Source organism: Aspergillus fijiensis (genome assembly GCF_003184825.1).
Source record: "Aspergillus fijiensis CBS 313.89 unplaced genomic scaffold BO72scaffold_19, whole genome shotgun sequence".
NCBI lineage: Eukaryota > Fungi > Ascomycota > Eurotiomycetes > Eurotiales > Aspergillaceae > Aspergillus > Aspergillus fijiensis.
Window position 1 is genome coordinate 77,561 of NW_024468995.1, and position 21,002 is coordinate 98,562.

Below are 21,002 nucleotides of genomic sequence, written 5' to 3' on the forward strand. Positions count from 1 at the left end.
GATATTGATAATATGGTTGGGGATGTTACGAGTTATTTGACTCCCAAGAGCGACGAAGCGGATCTAGTCAAGATCATGGGGGCCATGGCCGCGGGATTCACCATTCTTAGTGGTGGCCTCGGCTCAATCAGTACCTTTACCAGTTCTTTCTCAGCACTTTTGGGCGGAGTTTTCAGCATGATCTCCGTCTTAGCCAACCCCAGTGACCCAGCCGACAGCAGTGCTTTCTTAGCCGAGCCGGGCACTGCTCTATCAGATCGCCTCTCCGTGGTGGTCCAGCAGTACAACACTAGCTTGGTCAATCTGGCTCAAGCCGTTTTCGAGACAGGTGATCTGTCTTCTTTTCCAGACTACGCACTTGACACCTCGGCCGATATATATGGGAAATATTATACTACCGACATGGCCAAATTCTTCGCCGGGGGTCGGTTCGCAGATCCCAACATGGCTTGTGACAATGTTGCCAGTGGTCTCAAGACCGCGATCCAACAGTCTCTCGTGGGATACATGCTCGCCAGCTCCAACGTCTACATCATCCAGAACGGCCATTCTGTCGACAACTGCGCCGGCAGTCGAGGCACTGTGCTGAATCTCGATCAGGCGGGGTCAGTCTGCTACACCCTGGAGCGACCCGGGTCAGGTTCCTACTACGAGGATCTCTCCGACCCCCTCTCAGCGGACTTCTTCGACGTTCTGTACAATTCGTATAGCATCAACCTCCCGGCTCTGATCAGTAGCTCGCTGCAGTGCCAGACCGCGCAAGGCTACAACGGCACCTACAATCCTTCCACGAGCATCATTCCGGGCTCGGGATACGCGATCGACAATCTGCCACCATGCTTCTTCAATCTTCCGGTCCTCTACACGGACTACACGGTGAAAACCACAGGTGAACTGGTGACAACATCGGGGACGCCGTGCCAGCTTCGCGAGGGGACCGCGGACGATGGAGTGGGCAACTATCTTCCGCCGAGCCTGGCCAAGGTGTTCACCGCTCACTTTTGCCTCTACAAGCCAGGCCACTGAGGTACTAGTCACTTATGATATTGGCCTCCAGCCGTGATCCATGCACCTAGCACATGTTGTTGGTTGCAAGCTTCGGAGATCTCATTATTGTATCCGGAGACTGGCCGCCGGAATATGAACCATTGAAGTTATCTCTCGATCTGGAGGTTCTCTCTGGTTGCAGTAGGGTTTGTGCTTATAAATGTTCTTTATAGCAAGTGCTCTTTAACTTCTGTGTACATATATTATATATAGTTTACTGTTGACCGAAATTCGAGGTGCATACCATCGACTCCTGGAACAAATCGCCATAGAGTATAGTATCACTTGGAACGCAGGCATCCGAACATCCCCCTCATCCGTTGGAGAATTGATGATTTATATATATATAGAGAGAGAGAGAGAGAGAGAGAGAGATGGCACTTCTAAGACAATCGTCTGTGACCTCTTTTATTCTTCCTTTCTTTTTATTTTATTTTATTTTTTTTTTCAAATTGCAGACAAAAGCATAGCGCTCTCAGCCCATCCATCCTGTTGATATACAATCTCATGGCGGGTAAGATAGCTAGCTCTAAGCTAGGATTAACAATGATATCCCATCGCTTCTTACATTATATCCTCCAACAGGGTAGAATGAATTGACTATGATACGGAGAACTCAGTTGATATTGTTCATCCTTCTCGTTCATCAATCAGATTTCTCGGACGAGAGAACCGAACTGAAATGTCTGGAGGTAGAGAATTGGCTGCGCCGTTGCTGGTGGCTGAACTTCCCAGGCCGGGTCTGAATCGACACGCTGCAGTTGCATGCCTTGCGGTGCGGTTGGAGGGAGGAATTGTTGGGACCTATGGGTAACGGAGTACAGAGTACAGCGATGTTCTATTATGATTAGTGCCTGCATCGCGCAGTATGCTTGGAACTATCATGCAACTGACTACGGAGTATACCGGTAGTATAATGGGACACGTGAGTGAGGTTAAAGGATGGGCATCGCTCAATCAAGCAACTATCCCGAGGTGCATGCAGCGTTGCCGCGTGTCAGAACAAGCAGACTCCGAGTCTTGAACGGACTTCTTCACCACGTAATCCAGAATGACTAGCGATCACAGATCGGTCGATGTAGTCAATGGACGATCATTGCGAAGATTCCACGAATGGCAGTGGCTTGGATCCTTGATTTTATTCCATCAATGGGAATTACACTATTCAATTTACTGCATTGTCTACTTCTCTTAACTGCTACTTCTCTTACTACTGCACCCCCCCTCCCCCCCACCAAAAATCAGGTCGGTCATGATCATGCCATAGTTATATTAAACAAGGTTACTCCGTAATCATCATCAATACGATGGGATATGGTAAACTGAAATCATTACACCAGCACACCATAGCACCCCACACGAAGGAAAAGGAAAAGGAAAAGAAAAAAAAAAGATGCGGTCTAGGCCACATATTGGTACCGGTTCCCTTCCTCGCGTTCCATGTAATCCTTCTCGATGAGCCTGCACGTTGAGAGCATGGTTAGTCCGAAGTTTCTTTAGATAGAGATTGTTGTCTGACACTCACTTTTCAATATTCTTCTTGATTTCTGCCGGCTCAAGCACTCCCCGGCTCCGCGTGGCCTTGATCACCTCGGCCACTAACTCCGGGTGGGTGATGGTCTTGCGACTCTTCATGATGCGGACGATGGCCGCCTGCGTCTCGTAGTGGCGGTCCGCCGCGACCCGCTCATGCGTCGTCTTGTTCTCCTCCTTGGTCTCCTTCAGCTGGATCTGGTTGATCTTGATCCGCATCTTCGGGTCGGAGAACCCAGGGTTGTAGGCGAATTCGTCCGTCTTGTTGACCTCGCGGCCCTTGGGCTTCTTGGCCAGCACGCGGTATTTCGCACACGCGAGGGATTGGAGCGTTCGCTGGAGTTCCTGGTCGGCTATATTCCAAAGCAGTCAGCAAGGAATCCAATGCCCTTACGAGTAGCGTACTTACACAGCATGGTGGCTTCCTGGATTTGGGTGTAGGTCAGGGATCCGCCCTCTGGAAGATCGTTGAACAGTAGCAGGACGATCGCCTGGAATGAGCTGACCACGAGTTCCTTGTCGCCCTTGGGGAACCGGGCGCGCAGCTGACAGTGCGCCAGCTGGTGCTTCCAATTGAGTTTCCGCCCGTTGTATTTGGTGTGATAGAACTTCTCGAAGTCGTCCACGCTGGTCGCGATCTCGGCGGGTATCCGCACCGTGACGTCGGGATATGTTGGCCAGGCGGCCGCTGAAAGCACGCTGACGCTCAGGTCAACCGGGAGCCGGTGTCGTCGCTCGCGTTGGATGGAGCTATACGCGGCCATCTCATCACGAGCGACATCCATGTCCTTAAACATGGACTCCAGGTTGTGTGTGAAGCTTGATCCGCATTCTGAATTCTGTTAGTAAGAGCCCGATATTTTGTCCCGCAATGGACCAGTAGGGCTTCAAAAATAAGGGAACGTACCAGTCTTGAGCCTCGAAAGCATGCTCTTTTCCGCATCGTCACTGGCGCTCCGGCCCATTAACAGCCTGCGCGCAAGGTCGTTCTTGTAGAATGCCTCGAACACCGCTTTGCCGTGAACAAACCGGAACAGATCCAGCACCTGATCGAGTTGCCGGTTGATTTCGGCATCTTCATCTGCCAACGGCATATCCTCCGCTTTTCGTGTAGGGGCCAGCTTCCAGCCGCCCTTGAGTAGCCTGTCCACGTATTTTGCGATCATTTCTCCAGTCTTAGGATTGTCGGTTCCTCCCGTAGATGCAGATTTTCTCCCCATGTTCATGAAGGTTTCGAAGGCTTCGCGAAGGACGTGGCCTAGCTCTTCGTTGCGATGGAATGATCCATTCCAAAGGTCGTCAAGCTGCTGCTTGAAGTCTAACAGACGCGCCACCATGTCTGCTTCTTTCTCCTCGTCGAACACGATCGCGGACCCTTCCTCGATGATATAGGTACTGAATGAGGTCCTCAGCTTGGCTCCCAGGTCTTTGCGTTGGAGGAGGGAGTACAGCCTTTCCAGGGCAACTTTGTTACCCGCCCGTAGGAGGCCCAGTATATCCTTCTGGTTGAGCAGAACCCCTTCCTGCTCAGCGACTAGAGTCTGATCGAGAATTTCTGCAAGTTTCTGTTTCGTGCTTCGATTCAGAGAGAACAGTTCGCATCGGTTGACCTCCCGCTCAATCAACTTATGGCTGCTCTCCGCCAATGTCGCCAGATAGCCGGCTGCTTCTCGTTGAACCCATGAAGAGAAGAACTTGTCCGATTCGGCAACAAAGACCGGCTCGAAGGCGGATGTGTAGATATCAAGTCCATGGAATAGATCGATAGCATTGCGGAGTAAGGATGAATCGGCGACCATACTCTTTGCTTCGTCCCGGTCCGCTTCCACGAGGTCGCAAGCGCCTTGCAGGATCTTTGGCTCTAATACTGGATCGGAAAATATGTGCTGCCGGAACTGAATCAAGCCCATCTCGCGAATGACGGGATACTCTTTGGAGTGGAGGAGGAAAGACTGGTCGAGATAATAGAAGATGGAGCGGACGGTTACCTGATGACTGTCAGTGAATCTCAATCCGCGTCGACCTGATGAGGCGGTTGGTCACCATACCAGTTTGGACTGCCATAGCGACCATGCCTCGACAACCGCCCGCAGCGTTTCGATGTTGGTGCCACCAGCCGCCTGCGCCGTCAGCTTCTCGCGCAATTTCCCGGTGACGTAGTCCCGACATCGATCCGAGAGCCGCTTGGCCAGGGCCGCGGCTCTCCCCTGCCGACAGACATGCTCGGCGCCTTTATAGAGTTCCTCCAGCGACTTTTCCGGCTTCCCGCCACCGAAAATTGCCACTAGCGCGGCATCAAGCTGATCCCAGACCTTCTCGAAGTATGCATCCGGGTTCAACCGGGACCCGGTCCGGAGATTCTTGACAACCAGCCGCTTCGCACCAGTATGCGGGGTGAAGTTGCCCTGGCGCGACGCCGCATTGAACGGTCGAGGTCGGACCGCAGGGTTGGCCGCGCCGGCCCCGCCCGCGGTTTGGCCCATGGCCTCGCCTAACCGAGGCTCCGCATTCGTGAAGTTATACATCCTTTCGGGCGAGGTCTGTTCTCGAGGGCTGACTAGAGGGTGGGAGGGGCCTGGGAGGGTGGGCGACAGGCGCAGACGCTTGGTCGTCGGGGACTGGTGTTGATGGCTTCGGCTGTCGCCGTGAGCGGGGTGGTGATTACTGCGTGAAAGAAGCTCGGAGATGGTCGCTTGCTGCTGCGGCTGCTGGCGCGAGGCGTCTTCTGAATCGGATAGCTTTCTTTTACCGATCGATTTGCGCTTACCGCTCCTCTGCTCGGGGGCGCCTCTTGAATTCTGCTGCATCTACCCGGTTCAATCCGAGGAGAAGGGTGGTGAGGGTATGGGAGCGCTCAGCGTCGGAAGGACCCAGAATCAGTGCGGGCGAGCCCTATCATGCATGGCAAGTCTTTTCTCAGGTCAATTCTTGAAATCCACAGTACACTGCTGGGGAGAAGGCGAGGACAACAAAATGGTGCGACGATGGAGGACGATGACTGAATCGAAGTGAAATGGGCAGCGTGCAGTGGTGGTGAGGTTAGTAGGTTTGTCGAAGGGGCGTCACAGGCTAGATTGAACCACCGGCGGCACGGACTGGGACTGACTAAAAGCCCCCGGAGATAAGATAATACTTCCGTTCATGGCGGTAGACATGATTGGCTAAAACCCCCCAGTATACGTATTTTGGAGGACCCCGCCATGTTATACCTAGTACGGTACTGTACATCTACCTCTGAACCTTGTTATTCTTGGTAAAAGTCCACCCTCTAATGTCTCATTCCTGAGCTGATTTAGTTCGCGCCATCGGCTGATAAACATATTCATATACATCAAAATCCCTATCAAAAAAGATCCCCCCCCATAGCTTGTCCAGCTACCCGACTCACAAGAGGTCCGGCTCATGAGAACAACGGCTCCCCTGTGCGTTCTTCAAGTTCCATCTCCTCGAACTAGAGGAATCAAAATTAGTGGAAGGAAGCGAATTGAGGAAAATAGGGCAGCACGTACATCGAGAAAGTCGGTGGCGGTAATGAGCGCCATGTAAGACTTGACAAGGCTACCCAAGGTGCCTTGATGGTCCGCATTACCAGTGCCGCTAATCCGAGCAAATCGTTTGAAGATGCCCACCATGCCTTGTCTGTTTTCGGTGAGGAACGTGCGCGTTTGTTCCATCATCTGCTCGTTGTGAAGCCCGCGAGAGAACACCGCTGAGACAATCACCCGAAGACAGGCATCAAGCAGTTCGTAGTACTTGCGTAGAGCATCGGTGTTGTCAATATCTGCTTCCGTTAGTGAAAAGATCAAGCCATGGAAGCGGAAGAACCGATGTACTTACCGATTCCAAGATCAGGGTCGGCGGCAAAGAGCTGCGACTCACGCACGGCTTGGAAGAGCCCAGTCCTCAAGACATGCGTGGCCCCAACCTTTGTTTGACACAGCTCCTGGAACAAAGACAGCAGAGATTGATAGTAAGACAATAGAAGGGGGGTATCTATTTCATTGATCTGTCAGTCATGCGATCGGCCAACGAAAGGACTCGAGCTTACCGCTTGCTTGGGTGTTCTTCAGTTCCACTGGCAAAACCCGGATCGCGTCGAGGAAAAGGCTGAGGTAGTTCGTCTGCGCTATCAATTCAACCAAAACTGGATCCGTCTGTCTATCTAAGACAGCCAAAAGATTGAGACATAGAACAGCCGAGACACGACATGTCTCCTGCCCGGCATATGCATCATCGCAAATGGCTTCGACCAGGGCATGGCCGGTTGCCTTGATGATCTGCTGGCTTTGATTCTTAATCAGGTCATGAGCCGCGTTGGATGAAACGATGCGGGCAACATAATGCGAACATATGTTGTAAAGACTCTCCCTGAGACTGACATTTCCAGTAGCCATGATCACGCCGCGCACGCAAATATGGAACATCTGGTGAAGCTTCTCATCAAGCACATCGCCACCCCTGCGCGCAGTGTTCAGGTTTGGCTTGGGAGATTCGGAGCTAGAAGACTCCAGCTTGCTAACCAATGTCTCGGTAAGTCTTGCCAACTCTAACGCCTCCGGCATATCATTCTGAATAGCGGCTTCAAGTTTGGGTAGAATGAGCTGGAGTGAGTGTAGAATGAAGGTAGTTCGTCGGCCGCCTTCGATCTCTGCAGAGGAAAGCATGGTTGTGATAAGCTCAGCCCAGGATCGAAGGGCCAAGAAGCGATTGAACGTGATCTGTCGGAGCCGGTTTGTTGCTTCTATGAACAGCATGAGACTTTCAGCCTCAGCAATAAACTGTTCCTCGTGTAAATGCCCTCTAGCGAACAATTCCTCTTTTCTCACTTGAATCAACTCCACTACCTCGGCCATATTGTATAGAACCAAGGAACGGTCTGCCTCTGGTCTCGCACACACATCAAAGTCAAGGCCCTCGAGAACAAGGAGATCAGGCATAGGTAGCGAACGTGCAATGTCTAGATCGGCAAAGTCGAAGAGATCAAACACAGAAGGATTTACTGTGGTCTCTCCTGTCTCCGACGTTGAGGTGCCGAATAGGGTGGAGATAAGTTCGGCTTGAAGAGTCGGTGCTCCAAGCTTAGCAGCCGAGCGAATCTCTATGGCGGCGTAATCGAAAAGGAAGCTTCTGAGGAGTAAGAATTCCGCGTAAGCCGAAGTCGACTCAGCTAGCCAGAATTCATCCGCAATAATTGGCAAACCATCCCATGACGTGTGAGGTCCGATTATGGGCTGAAGTGCGAGCATATTGGCGAGGAATCGGGAGCCACGCATCTCAGCAAGTGTGAAATACGACGATATCTTCGATGACCAGAGATTCTTCAGAACTTGGAACGCCATACGCTTCATCTGCATCAGCCACGGAAGAATATTGCCATCCATTGCACCAGGAAAGTCTTGCACGAACTGGATGATGGCATGCAGCAAGGACATCTTGTTGGCAAACATGCCATCAGGGGAGACGTCAAGAAGACTACCTATGCTATTGAAGCCGAGAAGGAGGTGAGCTATCGTTGGTCTATCGCTTATCGACCCAAGACAGCCGTTCAAAAGTGCTAGAAGGCTTTTCCTGATAATGTAGGCCGGGGACTTGTCGCCGGCCTCCAGTTCCCGATCATCGACTTCCATTTGATGTGTGAGAGGCCGTGCTAGGTTGTCCAAGTCTACCTCAGAGCTGAGGACCTCGACGATTTTGTTCGAGGATCGCCATTTAGACAATTCAGGGGACATGATTTTGTTCAGCTTCGGGGAGCTCGACAGCTTCTCTAACAGTGTCATAGACATGACCGTGAGTTCCTCATGTCCGGTACTGCAGTAAAGACACAGTGCAGGCACAATGGTCAAGTTGTTTAGAATGCTGTCTTCGAAGGCCGCAAGGGAAGAGTTGGCCACAGTCGTCCTATTTGTATCCGCTTGTGACCTGATCATCGGTCTGACAATGTTAAAGTAGGTTGACTGAAGGTCAAGAATCATATTCATGACATTCAAGCTTCTCAGCAAGGAGAGGACGAGCGTGGAATCGGACGATGCCCTGGCGACCTCGTTCACATCTTGTTGGGCTGTGGCAAACAGAGATTTGATGACATCCTCGTTGAACAACCATTCTGCAACTCGCGCGAAGGGGTGAAGACGAATGTATGTCACCATTGTCGAAGACTTGAAAGCAGAATCTGGTGACACTGACGGCTGACTTAAGACGGTCACCAGATTTTCGTTAAATGAATTGAGACAGCATGCCACAAATTCCAAACAATTAAGGGTCAACAACCGAGTCTGGCGCTCATTCATATCAGGGACCTTTCTTGAAAGAGCGTGGCCCATGATGAAGTCAACATATGGCTCAATGCCAGCCGTGCGGTAGGAAGAGCCGAGATTCTCCGGGAAGGGTAACGAGAGATGAAATTCGGCGGACTCAGGGGTAGGCGTAACAAGTGAGGAGACCAGAGTGACAAAAGCATTGGCTTGATCGAAACGCTCACCAATGTTCCGAAAGATTTGCTGCTCATACCATGCGAACGCATTGCTATTCACGGGAGCTTTAGCAATACCTGCAGTATTCGGGTTGGAAATCCACTGATCGATAGAGAGCCACATCTCGTTGCCATTGTGGGCCGTTCGTTCGGTCATGAGAGCTGCGAGAGCTGTGAAAACATTGGCCCTGAGATGAGTGGGCACCGATCCACTGCAAAGCATCAACAATGTGCCGACGACGTTGAAGGATGGGTGGTGAAGTAGCCAATCTCTAATAGTAGCGCTCTGTCTGCACAGATGATCCAAGAGTCTGAGGTAGCAAGTAAGCATCACAGGACTCTCGGGCTCACTCATATCAGCTGGATTCAACTTCCTCGAGCGTAGGACTGCCTGTGACGCTGGCTGCTTGTTCGTGACTCTTTCGGCGTACAACTCTAGCTCAGCGAACATCTGGGTCCAATTCATAGATGTCGACCGCTTGAACTTAGCAGAAAAAAATTTGTCCTCCTCAGAAAGAAACCGGTGGGCTGCAGTGGCATTTTCTTCGCCCACAGAGATGGAACATAGCAGTTCACAGAATGCGCTAACCCTAGGAACGGTTTGTCGCTTAGAGGCCCACTGGAGGAAGCCGTACAAATTTGAGTCAGGATCGGCCCAAAACTCCTGCGCGGCGTCAGGCCGTTGTTCGAACGCGAAAGCCATGATCATCAAGAAGGATTCAAGGTGTGTGCGAGCTTCGACTACGCCACGATGAGGCGTGGAGGTCAAGCCATCTCGAAGAGCTGTGAGGTGATCAAGCCGTTGAGAGTCTTCTTCGGTTTTCAACATGCGAACAGCATCCGGCATGTTTGCGATGCAGGCCTCAGAAAAAAGCTCGAAGCTCTCCATGAGAAGAGTCTTCAGAAACTCGGAGCACTGGTCTAGCTCGAGCATTGCTGAAGCAACCTCTTTCAGAAGCAAAGCTACCAACTCACTGCGAGCTGGATCTGCCCATTCCTCATTATTGATACCATAACAGACTGTAAGCAGGAGATCAAGTCCGCCGTCATCCAGCGCTGTCATGAACAAAGCTGTGCGCTCATCTGCGTCTTTCTCGGGTTCCACTCCCTGCACAGGCGAGGATGGAGCATCGAAATCCCAAGCGCTGAATATTGCGAGCCAGAGTGTAATGATTGCGGAATGAAAAGTGGGTAGCTTCCACTCTTGAGCGACCGTTGTAGTGACGATCTCCTTATGCAGACTTTTGGCTTCTTGATAGGAGCTCGATTTTTCAGGGGATCCGTGTTGCTCAAAGGCAGATACGATGCATGGGATATAGTGAACAACTAAACTGTCGAAGCGATCAAGGGTCCGAAGATGCTTCACGAGAACTCGAAGGTCTTCAGGGCTGGTATAAGGGCCTTTGAAAAGGTAGCTTAGAACGGCGCCAAGCGTTTCATGCTGCTGCAGTAGGCTGTTGCGCTGGAACTCTAGCAACTCCATGGTATCAGCATCTTCGATCTGACCGACAAGCGTCGCCTTCTGAGCCTGATCGCCGAGGAGCGAAAGCCACTTCTCCACATCCACCATGGCAGTCATGCACTTTCGGGTGTATAATGAAGCATTCCGCAAAGGACCATTCTTAATTTCAACCACGTGGGCCATCATTTCTTGCATGATTATTTGGTTTGTTTCCCTTTCTACCTCGAATGATTCCTGGAGAATAAGGCGCAACGAGTCAAGCAAGAACTGCCGGCGCTGGTGAAAGCGCATGATCGCAACGTTGAGAAGGGGCCTGTCGAGTGATTGAGCCTCGACTTGCGCATCGAAGAACAAGAACGCAGCTTCGAGTTCATCGATATCCAGGGTATCCGCAAGCTGGAGTACGCCTTGTTGAAAATCCTGGTTGATGGAGTATTCGACATTGCCAATGGTTACCTTCCCTAAATCGCATTGCAGACATGATCAGCATCACATTGGCGCCAAATCAAGCGAGCAGCCTCGCCTAAGTGCGTCCCTTGAGATCCGGGAGCTAGCACATACCCGAGAGAACGGATTGTCGGCTTGCATTGTTTTTCGTGGGTTTGTCGAGGAGCTTCTTGAAGTCTTCAATGTGAGTCTCCAATTCGACTCGGAGACGCTCGATATTGACAACGAAAGCTGACGAGAGGTTTTGCAAATCCTGATTCAAGCCCCGAAGGCTTGCAACAGTATCTGTGTCCTCCATGCCTGGCAGGAAGCTTGCTCTTGCAGCAGCCAACTTATTGCGACGAGCACCAGCGAAGCGGAAGATGGGGGAGATGTGTTTGTCCGGGCCAAAAAAGGTCGGAGGACGCGACCAAAATCCCGGGCGGTCAAGAGCGGGTCCTTCTCCAACTGGCTGTTGTACTGTACCTCTATCTAATCGCCCGCCGCACGAGGACCAACAACAATTTCAGATTCACATGCGGTGTCATCGAACCATACCAGTGCAGGCACTCCCGTAGACTGTGGGATGAAGGTGGTCGCACTGCTCTGGGAGACCTCAGGTCCTCGTCATTATGGGAGAAATTACCCTCGAAGGAGCCATTGCGCTTCTGGCATCTGATAAGCTCAAGGCACGGTCAGATGGTCTAGCCGGTTGGTCACCTTTGATTACCTTGGCAGCACTTTTAATGGCAAAAGCTCTAACACTGAATAGATCTCAAACATATACTACAGCAAAATAGAAAAAGTTCTAAGTTGTACGTCAAAGTCCCATGCTGAAATGTATGTTCCATTTTTGGGAATCTTTGTGGATTGACACATACGTGTGTAACCTTATAGAAACACACTCAATGACAAAGCCTGCCACAAGCTGTTTGAGTCCTTATTTCGATATGTCTCAGTGGAAAAGTCCCTGTATACACGCGCAAGCTCGAAAGGGGCCTCTGCCTCGCGTCTAGCATCATGTGCATCCGTCCTTCGCACGGCCATTGATGTTTTCTTGCCTAATTTACGGACGAAGTCGGTCCGCGCGATAGTTGACCACGTCACGGAGACTGTATCAACTCCCGGAGCTCCTCTTGCAGAGATCCTCGGTGTGGACTACATCAAATGCTTGACTACTCTATTGAGCTTTCCTCCCCACCTTGAACACCTTGCTGGCAATGAATGGGACAAACTTCTAGAGTTTTGCCTACAAATTCTAGGGTCGCACGAGACTGACCGTCAAGAAAGTGCGCAAACCCATCGCTTGTCTACCTTAGACAGTTTTGTTGCCTCGGCCAATGGTGCCTCAACACCGTCCAGAGTGTCTTTCAGGGAAAATTCTAGACCCGACACAAGTGCAGTTACAGAAGCTGTTTTATGTATTAAGCTTCTTATTGGGTGTCCAACAGCTCCGATCCTTGAGTCAGCCGAGGAGATCCTTCAAGAGCTAACCAAGCTTCTGAGCTCGTCAAGCTTGGCTGGGAATGGCTACCAAGCCTCCTTTGATTGCATCAATAGAGTAATGATGAAGGTATTGCCTGAACAGTCAGATCTTGCTCGGACATCATTGCTCAACCTTATCCCGGTGATCAGGCGACTGTGGCCCACTAAGATTCTAGGCTTGAAGGATGAATTGATTGTGACTTCTATGCTATGTATAATTACTCTGATTGACGCAGCTCACAGAGAGCCGTCCGAATCTCTAATTCACACGATCGAAGATATGTTGGTTACTCTGCAGACAGAGTACACAAAACGGCCAGAGAAGGATATGTTGCAGTTGGACGAGCTATCTTTCCACCGTCTCACTTCGACTGAACGGCACGAATACTTCACTTGGCCTCGTCTCGACGCCCCAAGATCCGAGCATAATTGGACTATATTGTGGGTTACAGCCAAGCTGATTGAGCTATTAGAGGACATCGCTGTGCGGCTTTCTACTCCTGAAGTTAAATCTTCGACGAAGAAGCGTCGCCTGACCTCGATGTTCGACGATATTATTCGACAATCCACAACTGCCTCAAATGCAAGCAGAGTCTGCGCCTTACAATTACTACCTTTTCTCCACAATTGCTACCGGAGCATTGATTCGAAAACTATGTTGCTTGAACGATTACTTCCTAGTATGCTTGACGAAAACAGTGCCATTTCTATATGGACGATGGTTGCCATTGCAAGGTTCGTCAGGCATGCCGAGTACTAGAGGTAGGAAGTGACTGACGCACTAGATTGTAGTATCGCAAGCAGTCCAAATGCAGGCTCATTATCCTTGAGATCGTATTGGGAACAGGCTTGGGAACTTGCGTCTCGGGCTTCAACCTCCCAAGCAACATCCAGAGCAGCTTGCAACGTCATGCACAACATTCTTCACTTTGACCTTCTAGACTACTCTGTGGTCATCCAGTCAATCAATTCGATGCTTTCTCCTAGCAACCTGAATGGACCGTCTTCTCTGTCCGATTCATCTCTAGCACTCTGGGCTACAATCATTCGTAAGACAGCGCAGATCAACCCGGGATTAGTCACGGAAGCTTCAAGTAAGATATCGTCTTGGCTTCGCGAATCGTGGACAATAGGTTTGTCTCGGGACCATTCAAAGCTATCGCTCAATTCACTGATTTTGAACAGGGACGGTGACAGATCGTATGCATATAGCACAAGTGGCATCATTCGCTCGCCCTCTGGATATTATCAATGTGCTTCTTGCTTGTACAAACAGACGTCTTTCTTTGCCAAGAAGTCAACCTGGAGGATTTAACAGTACTGTTGCCAAAGGCTGGCAGTACTTCGTCAGCAACAAGCAGCTGTTGAATTATCTGTTTGACCTCGAAAATGTGCTAGACAGCGCGGATATATGGATTGTCCAGGATCCATTGCCGATGAAATCATATTCTCGGCCTGACCCAAATGATTGCATTATCCTTGACTTGTTGCATACAAAATCCGAGAGTCTCTTGCAGGCCTGGCAGTCACTTTCAAATGAGAAGTCACATCATATAACAACGGATACAGTGCAGATAATTGTGTCCTTCTGTGTCGCTGTTACCCTGTACACGGAATGTCTACCAGAGCAAGTGGGAGAGCGAACGGCCTCTTTGCACAAAAATAGTCAGCTACTGTGGGAAAGTCTATGCTCATTCATGAAAACCCGAGAATCAGTATTTGTGAACGCTTGTCTAGCAATCCTGTCGCCATACCTGACACCGGAGAATTTACTCTCTGCTCCCAAGTCAGTTGTGTCGAATGCTCTGTGCGGCTTGTTAGGCCCCCTGGCGGAAATCCTAGAAGAATCCCGACAACGACAGAGAGAAATATTGAGTTCTCGCGGTGAAGAACCCATGGATTTGGACGATCCAATGCTAACTGACTATGACCAGTTGGCAGAGGTCACAGGCATACTGAACAATAACCGAGAAGCACTTCCCTTGCTCCAAGATGGTGCCACATTTCAACGCTGTCTTACTGTTCAAGTGTCTTGCTTCCAGAAGATATATGTCTACTTGGCCTCTCCTGATCAGCTGTCCAGCGAGGAGGACATTGTTAGGTATTTGACTAGTCTTGACGAGATTGACATTTTGTCTGCTCGGGATTTTCTCCCCTATGTCTATCAGGCCAGTGCTAGCCTAAGCCGCGAATCGTTGCTAAACATACTCGAGGATCTCGCTGAGAAGTGCCTCCAGTCCTACGGATTAGAACGTTGCGAAAACTCTCACCTTGTTTGTCTCCGTATGATGCAAAGCTTTGTCAAATCATGGACTGGGCAAGAGAAAGACCACTTCTCTGATTCGGCGACTGACATATACACATGGTTTGTGGATATACTTCTTGCAAAAAAAAGAGCTTCTCCCTCAGTTCTCATTGCGATGACGGAGCTTCTGGGAGAGATTCTTGTCCACAATTCTGCCTATACAAGCGGCCCAGCAAGCCCCTCTCCCCGTACCTGTCTCTTCACCATACTCCGGCAAGGAAACGCTGCCGTGAAGTTCAGGGCTGGCGAATTGATCCCTCAACTTTTCGGCAATTTCCCTCTCACCAACCACGATGCCATATTCAGTGATGTGTTGAGCAGCCTGCCTCGAGACCCGGACTGGATTGAAGGGATCGCTCTTCGACTTCTCATTTTGGCTCGACTTGCATCTGTGTGGCACACACTACTCCGCAGGAGTATCTATCACATGTTCGAAACTCCTGCTCATGTTCCACTCTCACTACGGTATGCCGAGAAGTGCATGAAAGAGGTTGCAGACATACTTGGGCTCAAAGATGCTAAAGAGCTCTTTCGCCTTTTTTGCTCCCAAATTATCTACACATGGACAGAAGGCCAGTCCTTAACCTCATTACCTTATAGTGTCTTCGGATACGCCAGCACCAAGGATATGTTGCTTGATGTGCAAGATGAGGCTGTCGGTCAGGTCATGATGCGTTGGAATGAGCATGAGGCGGAAGAGCTTGCGGCTTGTACTGGCTTACCGTTCGTTGAACTTGTAGCCGTGTCTTTCTATCAAGCAGAGGCTTACAGCATTGCTCGCGATATCAGTATTCCTCCTAGCCAAGGAAGTCAGCCAAAGGGCGTGGAGAACCAACTGAAGAGGATGCTGGGTGCAGACAGATTCATATCATTGGTTGAAAGGCAGTTTCCTCAAATTATAGCAACCTTTTTTAAAACACTTGATCAATACGACCAAGTCGAAAGAGCGCTTCACAGGCAGAGCAACTTTCGCGTGGCCCATGATATTCTGAGATCTATCACTAATAAAAGCTGCTCAAGCACCGTGTTACCTGCAAACCAGCAGCCGTCGTTCAGGGCTCGTTATCTCATCGATGAGCTTGATTTCATTTGCAAGCGTAGTGGATACGAGCTAGCAACCATCTGGACACCTGCTCTAGCAACCTATACTTGTCGCGCACTGTTGGAATCCATCCACCCAGCCCTGGGCTCCCTTCACGCTTGCTCTGTCATTCGAAAAGTCAGGATCCTCATCAGTGTTGCCGGCCCTGTCATGCTGCGGGATTATCCGTTTGAAATGATCATCCACGCACTTCGGCCTTATCTGGTTGATCTATTCTGCGCAGAAGATGCACTCGGAATCTTTTGGTACATGCTGGACGCAGGAAAGGGCTATCTGAGCGAGTGTCCCGGTCTTATGGCCGGAATAGCGGTTACAACTTTGCTCTCGTTGAGAAGATTCGTTGCATCACCACCGACAGAACCAACACAAGAGGATCTCCTGCGACGGGTAATGGCTAAAGTGGAAGAATTTCTTGAGTGGTTCGAAGCAGCTCTGGACTCTTACGAGTCCTCCGCTATGAGTGCCGAGAAGTCTGAATTATTCAGGCTATTGGTGAGGTCATGCTCAGGAGCGACTACAAGCGAAAGAGGAGCACAAAGCGAAGCTGAGCATAATTTGTTACTGCATGTCCTTGGCGACCAAAGTTCTCGGAATAGTCTTCTCAGCAGACCTGTCTCAGATCATGTTGTATCGTTGTTGTGCGCCGAGAATGAGCTTCCGCGAGACCATAATCCCCATCTTGATCAGACAGAAAGTGATGAGGTGGCAATTTCAAGCGCTGTAACGGTTTGTCAGACGCTGGAAAGGTTCAATTGCCGGGATGAATACAAGATTTGGGCTGCTAAAGTGATTGGAAAAGCGTTTGCCGCCACAGGCAGTATCAGCGATTCTCTATCGAGAGAACAGGAACCCACCTTGTTCGAAACACTGCAGCCCCGCGCAATCCTGGACTCAAATCACCGCTCAAGAATCAGTATCCTGACACAGCTTTGTAATATGCTGCAAAATAGCAGTCATGCCGAGGTGGGCCTTGTCGAACGTACGATGCAATCGATCGTCAGCAACCTAAGCAACTTCCCTGAGCTTGGCGATTGCCGCAACGCTATATCCCCTTCCCTTCTCAGCGCCTTGACATGGGACCCCTACCACTGTCCCAGTATCCCTACGCGGTTATCGAAAGCCGGCACAGGCCACGGGTTCGGATGGGATCCCAGCGTCTCTGCAAATGACTTTGCGAAAGATGTCGGGCTCTTCTTGTCTAAAGCTGCTTCCGAAGACCCGGTTATTGGACCATTATGCACTCTTCTGAACGTCATGCCATACCTAGCAGTGCAGATTCTGCCACAGATTCTTCATGAGGTTCTGCTGGCAGACCTGCATGGCGACGTGGACATTCGTTACACGATCTCCGAGATTTTCAAGAAGGTGTTACGACAGGTCAACGATAGCACCATACCTCACGCGCGGCTCGTCATAAACTGCATTCTCTATCTCCGAAACCAGCCAAGGCCAGATGAGTCGACCATTGTGGAGCGCGATGAATGGCTCGATATTAACTTTGCCGAGGCGTCCTCAGCAGCCAGTCGATGCTTCTTGCCGAAGACGGGACTTCTTTTTCTTGAGATTTACACTTCGCGAATGAGTTCCACATCTCGTCGTTCATCGCTTGCCAAGTACGAGGCTCCTCCAGACGTCCTGCACGCCATATATCAGGAAATAGACGATCCAGATATCTTCTATGGCATTCAGCAGGACTCGTCTCTAGCAGCTGTTATGAAAAAGCTCGAACACGAAAGCTCTGGCCTCAAGAACTTATTGTTCCAGAGCGCACGATATGACAGTGAGATACAGATGGGTGAAACAGCGAATGTCCACAGTGTCCTGAAGGCACTTCATTCGACGAATCTTCAGGGTATTGCAAACTCCGTTTTTGTGGCTTCCGGAAACTCGAAGGACACTTCACTGTCTCTCGATAGCATGCTTCAGACAGCTACCAGTCTGCGACAGTGGGATATTCCTATTTCGCCTTTGCATGCATCCCCGTCTGGGGCAGTCTTTCGGACCTTTCAGAGTCTCAGCACGTCGAGAACCCTAGCTGATATCTCCAATTCCGTCAATGAGTGCCTGCTGAGCAGCTTGGAATTGTTGAACAGCAGCAGTCGGTCAGTAGGCGACTTGAGAACTGCTATGAGGGTCTTGGGGATCATGACAGAAATCAGTGATGTTCTAAGTGCAAAATCGACGGATGAGATCAACGAGGAGTGGCAGAAGATAGCATCCAGAAACTCTTGGTTGAAAAGAACCAGGTGAGTATCAGAACACCTCTCTTTCACGTGCATACAAACTTGTTTACTGAGCAAAAATAGTGCGGACGAGGTTGTGGAGATCTTGATCTGTCATGAGGCGCTTTTCTCTACGATCAGGCAAAAGGACATCCTCAAGTCTGCAATCAACCTCCAAGACTCAGACGCGCTGTTACTGGAAATCAAGGTTCTTCGCCAGTCGCTTGAGGTTGCGCAGAGCCACGATATCTCTCAAGCTTCGCTAAAGATTGCGTTTTGTCTTCAGAAGCTTGCATCCCAGAGCGCGCTGCTGGGAATAGATACTGAAGGAGCGGCAAAGTTCGATCTAGCCAATGTCCTATGGGATCAGGGCGAAATGGCTGCATCCATCAGAATGCTGCGACAACTCAAGGATCGAAACGATCTACACAAGCAAGCAGTCCCCATGAGCCGTGCTGAACTTCTCGTGACTTTAGTAAATTGAACCCAAATTCTTGTCGCTTTCATCTGTAACGTCAAGGCCGGTGCTGACTTTCTCAGGGTCACCGCACTGCAGAAGCGCGATTGGAGAAGCCAGAAACTATCATACAGGACTACATGTCGGTAGCAGTCAAGGAACTTAAACACCGCTCACGGGGAGAAGATGCTGGTCGAGTCTATCACGGGTTTGCAATGTTTTGTGACCAGCAATTACAGAACCCTGACGGGTTGGAGGATTTCAGGCGTGTCGAACAACTTCGCAACCGCAAAGAACAAGAAGTTATCGCGTTGGAAGAAATGTTGACAGCGGCCTCAGGCAGAGAGAAAGAAGCGCTCAAGTTTCACCGGGCGAAGACCAAGCAATGGTTTGATCTCGATGATCGCGAGTACCAACGTCTCTTGCGCAGTCGGGAAGCTTTCCTTCAGCAGTGTCTCGAGAATTACCTGCTGTGCTTGAGAGAGAGCGAATCGTACAATAACGATGCTCTGCGTTTCTGCGCGTTGTGGCTTGACAAATCCGATAGTCCGATTGCGAACATGGCTGTGTCGAAGTACCTTCACCAAGTCCCTAGCCGCAAATTTGCCTCTCTGATGAATCAATTGACGTCCCGCCTTCTAGATATTTCCGATGAGTTTCAAAAGATGCTCTTTGCATTGATATATCGCATTTGCGTCGAACATCCATTCCATGGTATGTATCAAATTTTTGCAAGCAGCAAATCGAGAGGCGGCAAGGATGAATTAGCCCTATCTCGCTACAGGGCAGCCAACAAGCTGGTCGACGGCCTCAAAAACGACAAACGCATAGGAACGACGTGGGTGAACGTGCATAATGCAAACATTAGCTACGTGCGGTTTGCAATCGACAAACCAGACGATAAGTTAAAGAGTGGTGCCAAGGTCCCGTTGAAAAAATTGTCCACTGGCCAACGTCTCGAACGAGATGCATCTGAATTAAAACTTCCACCCCCAACGATGAGAATTGAGATCCGCCTTGACTGCGACTATAGCGATGTACCAAGGCTTCAGAGCTACCAGCCCGATTTCACCATCGCTTCCGGTGTCAGTGCCCCGAAGATTGTCACGGCGATTGCTAGCAACGGGCGACGATACAAGCAACTGGTAAGCTTTAGTATTGGACTGGTCTTCTTCGCCATGCTGACATTTATCCAAGTTCAAAGGAGGAAATGATGACCTGCGGCAGGATGCTATCATGGAACAGGTTTTCGAGCAAGTCAGCAGCCTCCTCAAAGATCACCAAGCCACTCGGCAACGAAACCTGGGAATCCGGACCTATAAGGTGCTGCCTCTCACATCCAACGCTGGAATAATTGAGTTTGTTCCCCATACAATCCCGCTTCACGACTATTTGATGCCGGCACATCAGAAATACTTCCCCAAGGACATGAAACCGAACGTATGCCGTAAACATATCAGCGATGTTCAAACACGGTCATTCGAGCAGAGAGTACGCACCTTCCGCCAAGTGACGGAGCATTTCCACCCTGTGATGCGATTCTTCTTCATGGAGAAGTTCAACAACCCGGACGACTGGTTCAGCAAGAGGCTGGCATACACCCGGAGCACTGCGGCGATCTCGATTCTAGGTCATGTGCTGGGCCTGGGCGACCGACACGGCCATAACATTCTACTGGACGAGCGAACTGGTGAGGTCGTTCATATCGATCTAGGCGTTGCGTTTGAACAAGGCCGAGTCCTCCCAGTCCCCGAAGTTGTTCCCTTTCGCCTTACACGCGACCTGGTTGATGGGATGGGCATCAGCAAGACCGAAGGGGTTTTTAGGCGCTGTTGCGAGTTTACACTTGATGCCCTGCGGCAGGAGTCGTACAGCATTATGACGATTCTGGATGTGCTTCGATACGATCCGCTCTACAGCTGGACAGTGTCACCGCTGCGGCTGAAGAAAATGCAAGACGCGCAGGATGCGGCTGATGAAGATGGGCCTCCGGTCATCACGGGCAATATGGATCAGCGTTCTGCCAACGAGCCGAGTGAAGCAGACCGTGCACTCACCGTAGTAGCCAAGAAGCTGGGCAAGACATTGAGCGTGACGGCCACTGTGAATGAACTTATCCAGCAGGCTACCGATGAAAAGAATCTCGCTTTACTATACTGTGGTAAGTCTGGCAAAAGTCCTCATTACACTTGTGGACATACGCTGACAGGTCCCCCTCCTGCACTCTAGGTTGGGCCGCTTATGCTTGAGTCAATTGGTATTCTGATCTGATTCTGATGAATCGATATAAAACGAGCCACAATATGTTAAATATAGTTCATGACTTTCACGATTCTAAGTAGAAAAATGATTTGTTAGTTGATATCGCGCTGTTTGTATAGCTTGAGCCCATCATATTATATATCTGACATCGTTCAAACAATGTAAAACAGTCACCTTATCATAGTCATAATCAGCCATCAAGACCCTTAAAAATAATAAAAAGGCCAGTCAA

The 21,002-nt window shown here is 50.2% G+C and overlaps 2 protein-coding genes across 2 annotated transcripts; one reads left to right on the top strand and one right to left on the bottom strand.

Moving 5' to 3' along the window:
- Nucleotides 1-2,296: 2,296 nt before the first annotated feature.
- Nucleotides 2,297-11,314, bottom strand: BO72DRAFT_402634 (cullin-4B). The gene is made up of 9 exons (XM_040942216.1): nucleotides 11,073-11,314; nucleotides 6,629-10,972; nucleotides 6,418-6,573; nucleotides 6,090-6,361; nucleotides 4,629-5,378; nucleotides 3,488-4,568; nucleotides 2,990-3,412; nucleotides 2,573-2,933; nucleotides 2,297-2,508 (listed from the first exon to the last, which is right to left on the bottom strand). The coding sequence occupies exons 1-9, from the start codon at nucleotides 11,254-11,256 to the stop codon at nucleotides 2,448-2,450; spliced, it is 7,632 nt and encodes a 2,543-aa protein (XP_040801980.1). The 5' UTR covers nucleotides 11,257-11,314; the 3' UTR covers nucleotides 2,297-2,447.
- A 148-nt stretch (nucleotides 11,315-11,462) lies between these two features.
- Nucleotides 11,463-20,804, top strand: atmA (DNA-binding protein kinase TEL1). The gene is made up of 9 exons (XM_040942217.1): nucleotides 11,463-11,648; nucleotides 11,710-11,752; nucleotides 11,835-13,157; nucleotides 13,215-13,555; nucleotides 13,608-18,075; nucleotides 18,136-18,526; nucleotides 18,592-19,653; nucleotides 19,706-20,669; nucleotides 20,738-20,804. Exons 1-9 carry the CDS (start codon nucleotides 11,570-11,572, stop codon nucleotides 20,755-20,757), a joined length of 8,691 nt encoding a protein of 2,896 aa, XP_040801981.1. The 5' UTR covers nucleotides 11,463-11,569; the 3' UTR covers nucleotides 20,758-20,804.
- The last annotated feature ends 198 nt before the right edge of the window (nucleotides 20,805-21,002 follow it).

Bases quoted from the DNA above. Each gene is read 5' to 3' on its own strand.
- BO72DRAFT_402634 (XM_040942216.1), bottom strand. From the start codon at position 11,256: ATGGAGGACACAGATACTGTTGCAAGCCTTCGGGGCTTGAATCAGGAT. The intron at 6,362-6,417 runs GTAAGTACATCG...TAACGGAAGCAG, and splicing joins CGACCCTGATCTTGGAATCG to ATATTGACAACACCGATGCT. The intron at 2,509-2,572 runs GTGAGTGTCAGA...CTCAACGTGCAG, and splicing joins ATCAAGAAGAATATTGAAAA to GCTCATCGAGAAGGATTACA.
- atmA (XM_040942217.1), top strand. From the start codon at position 11,570: ATGGGAGAAATTACCCTCGAAGGAGCCATTGCGCTTCTGGCATCTGAT. The intron at 11,649-11,709 runs GTTGGTCACCTT...AACACTGAATAG, and splicing joins ACGGTCAGATGGTCTAGCCG to ATCTCAAACATATACTACAG. The intron at 18,076-18,135 runs GTGAGTATCAGA...GAGCAAAAATAG, and splicing joins TCTTGGTTGAAAAGAACCAG to TGCGGACGAGGTTGTGGAGA.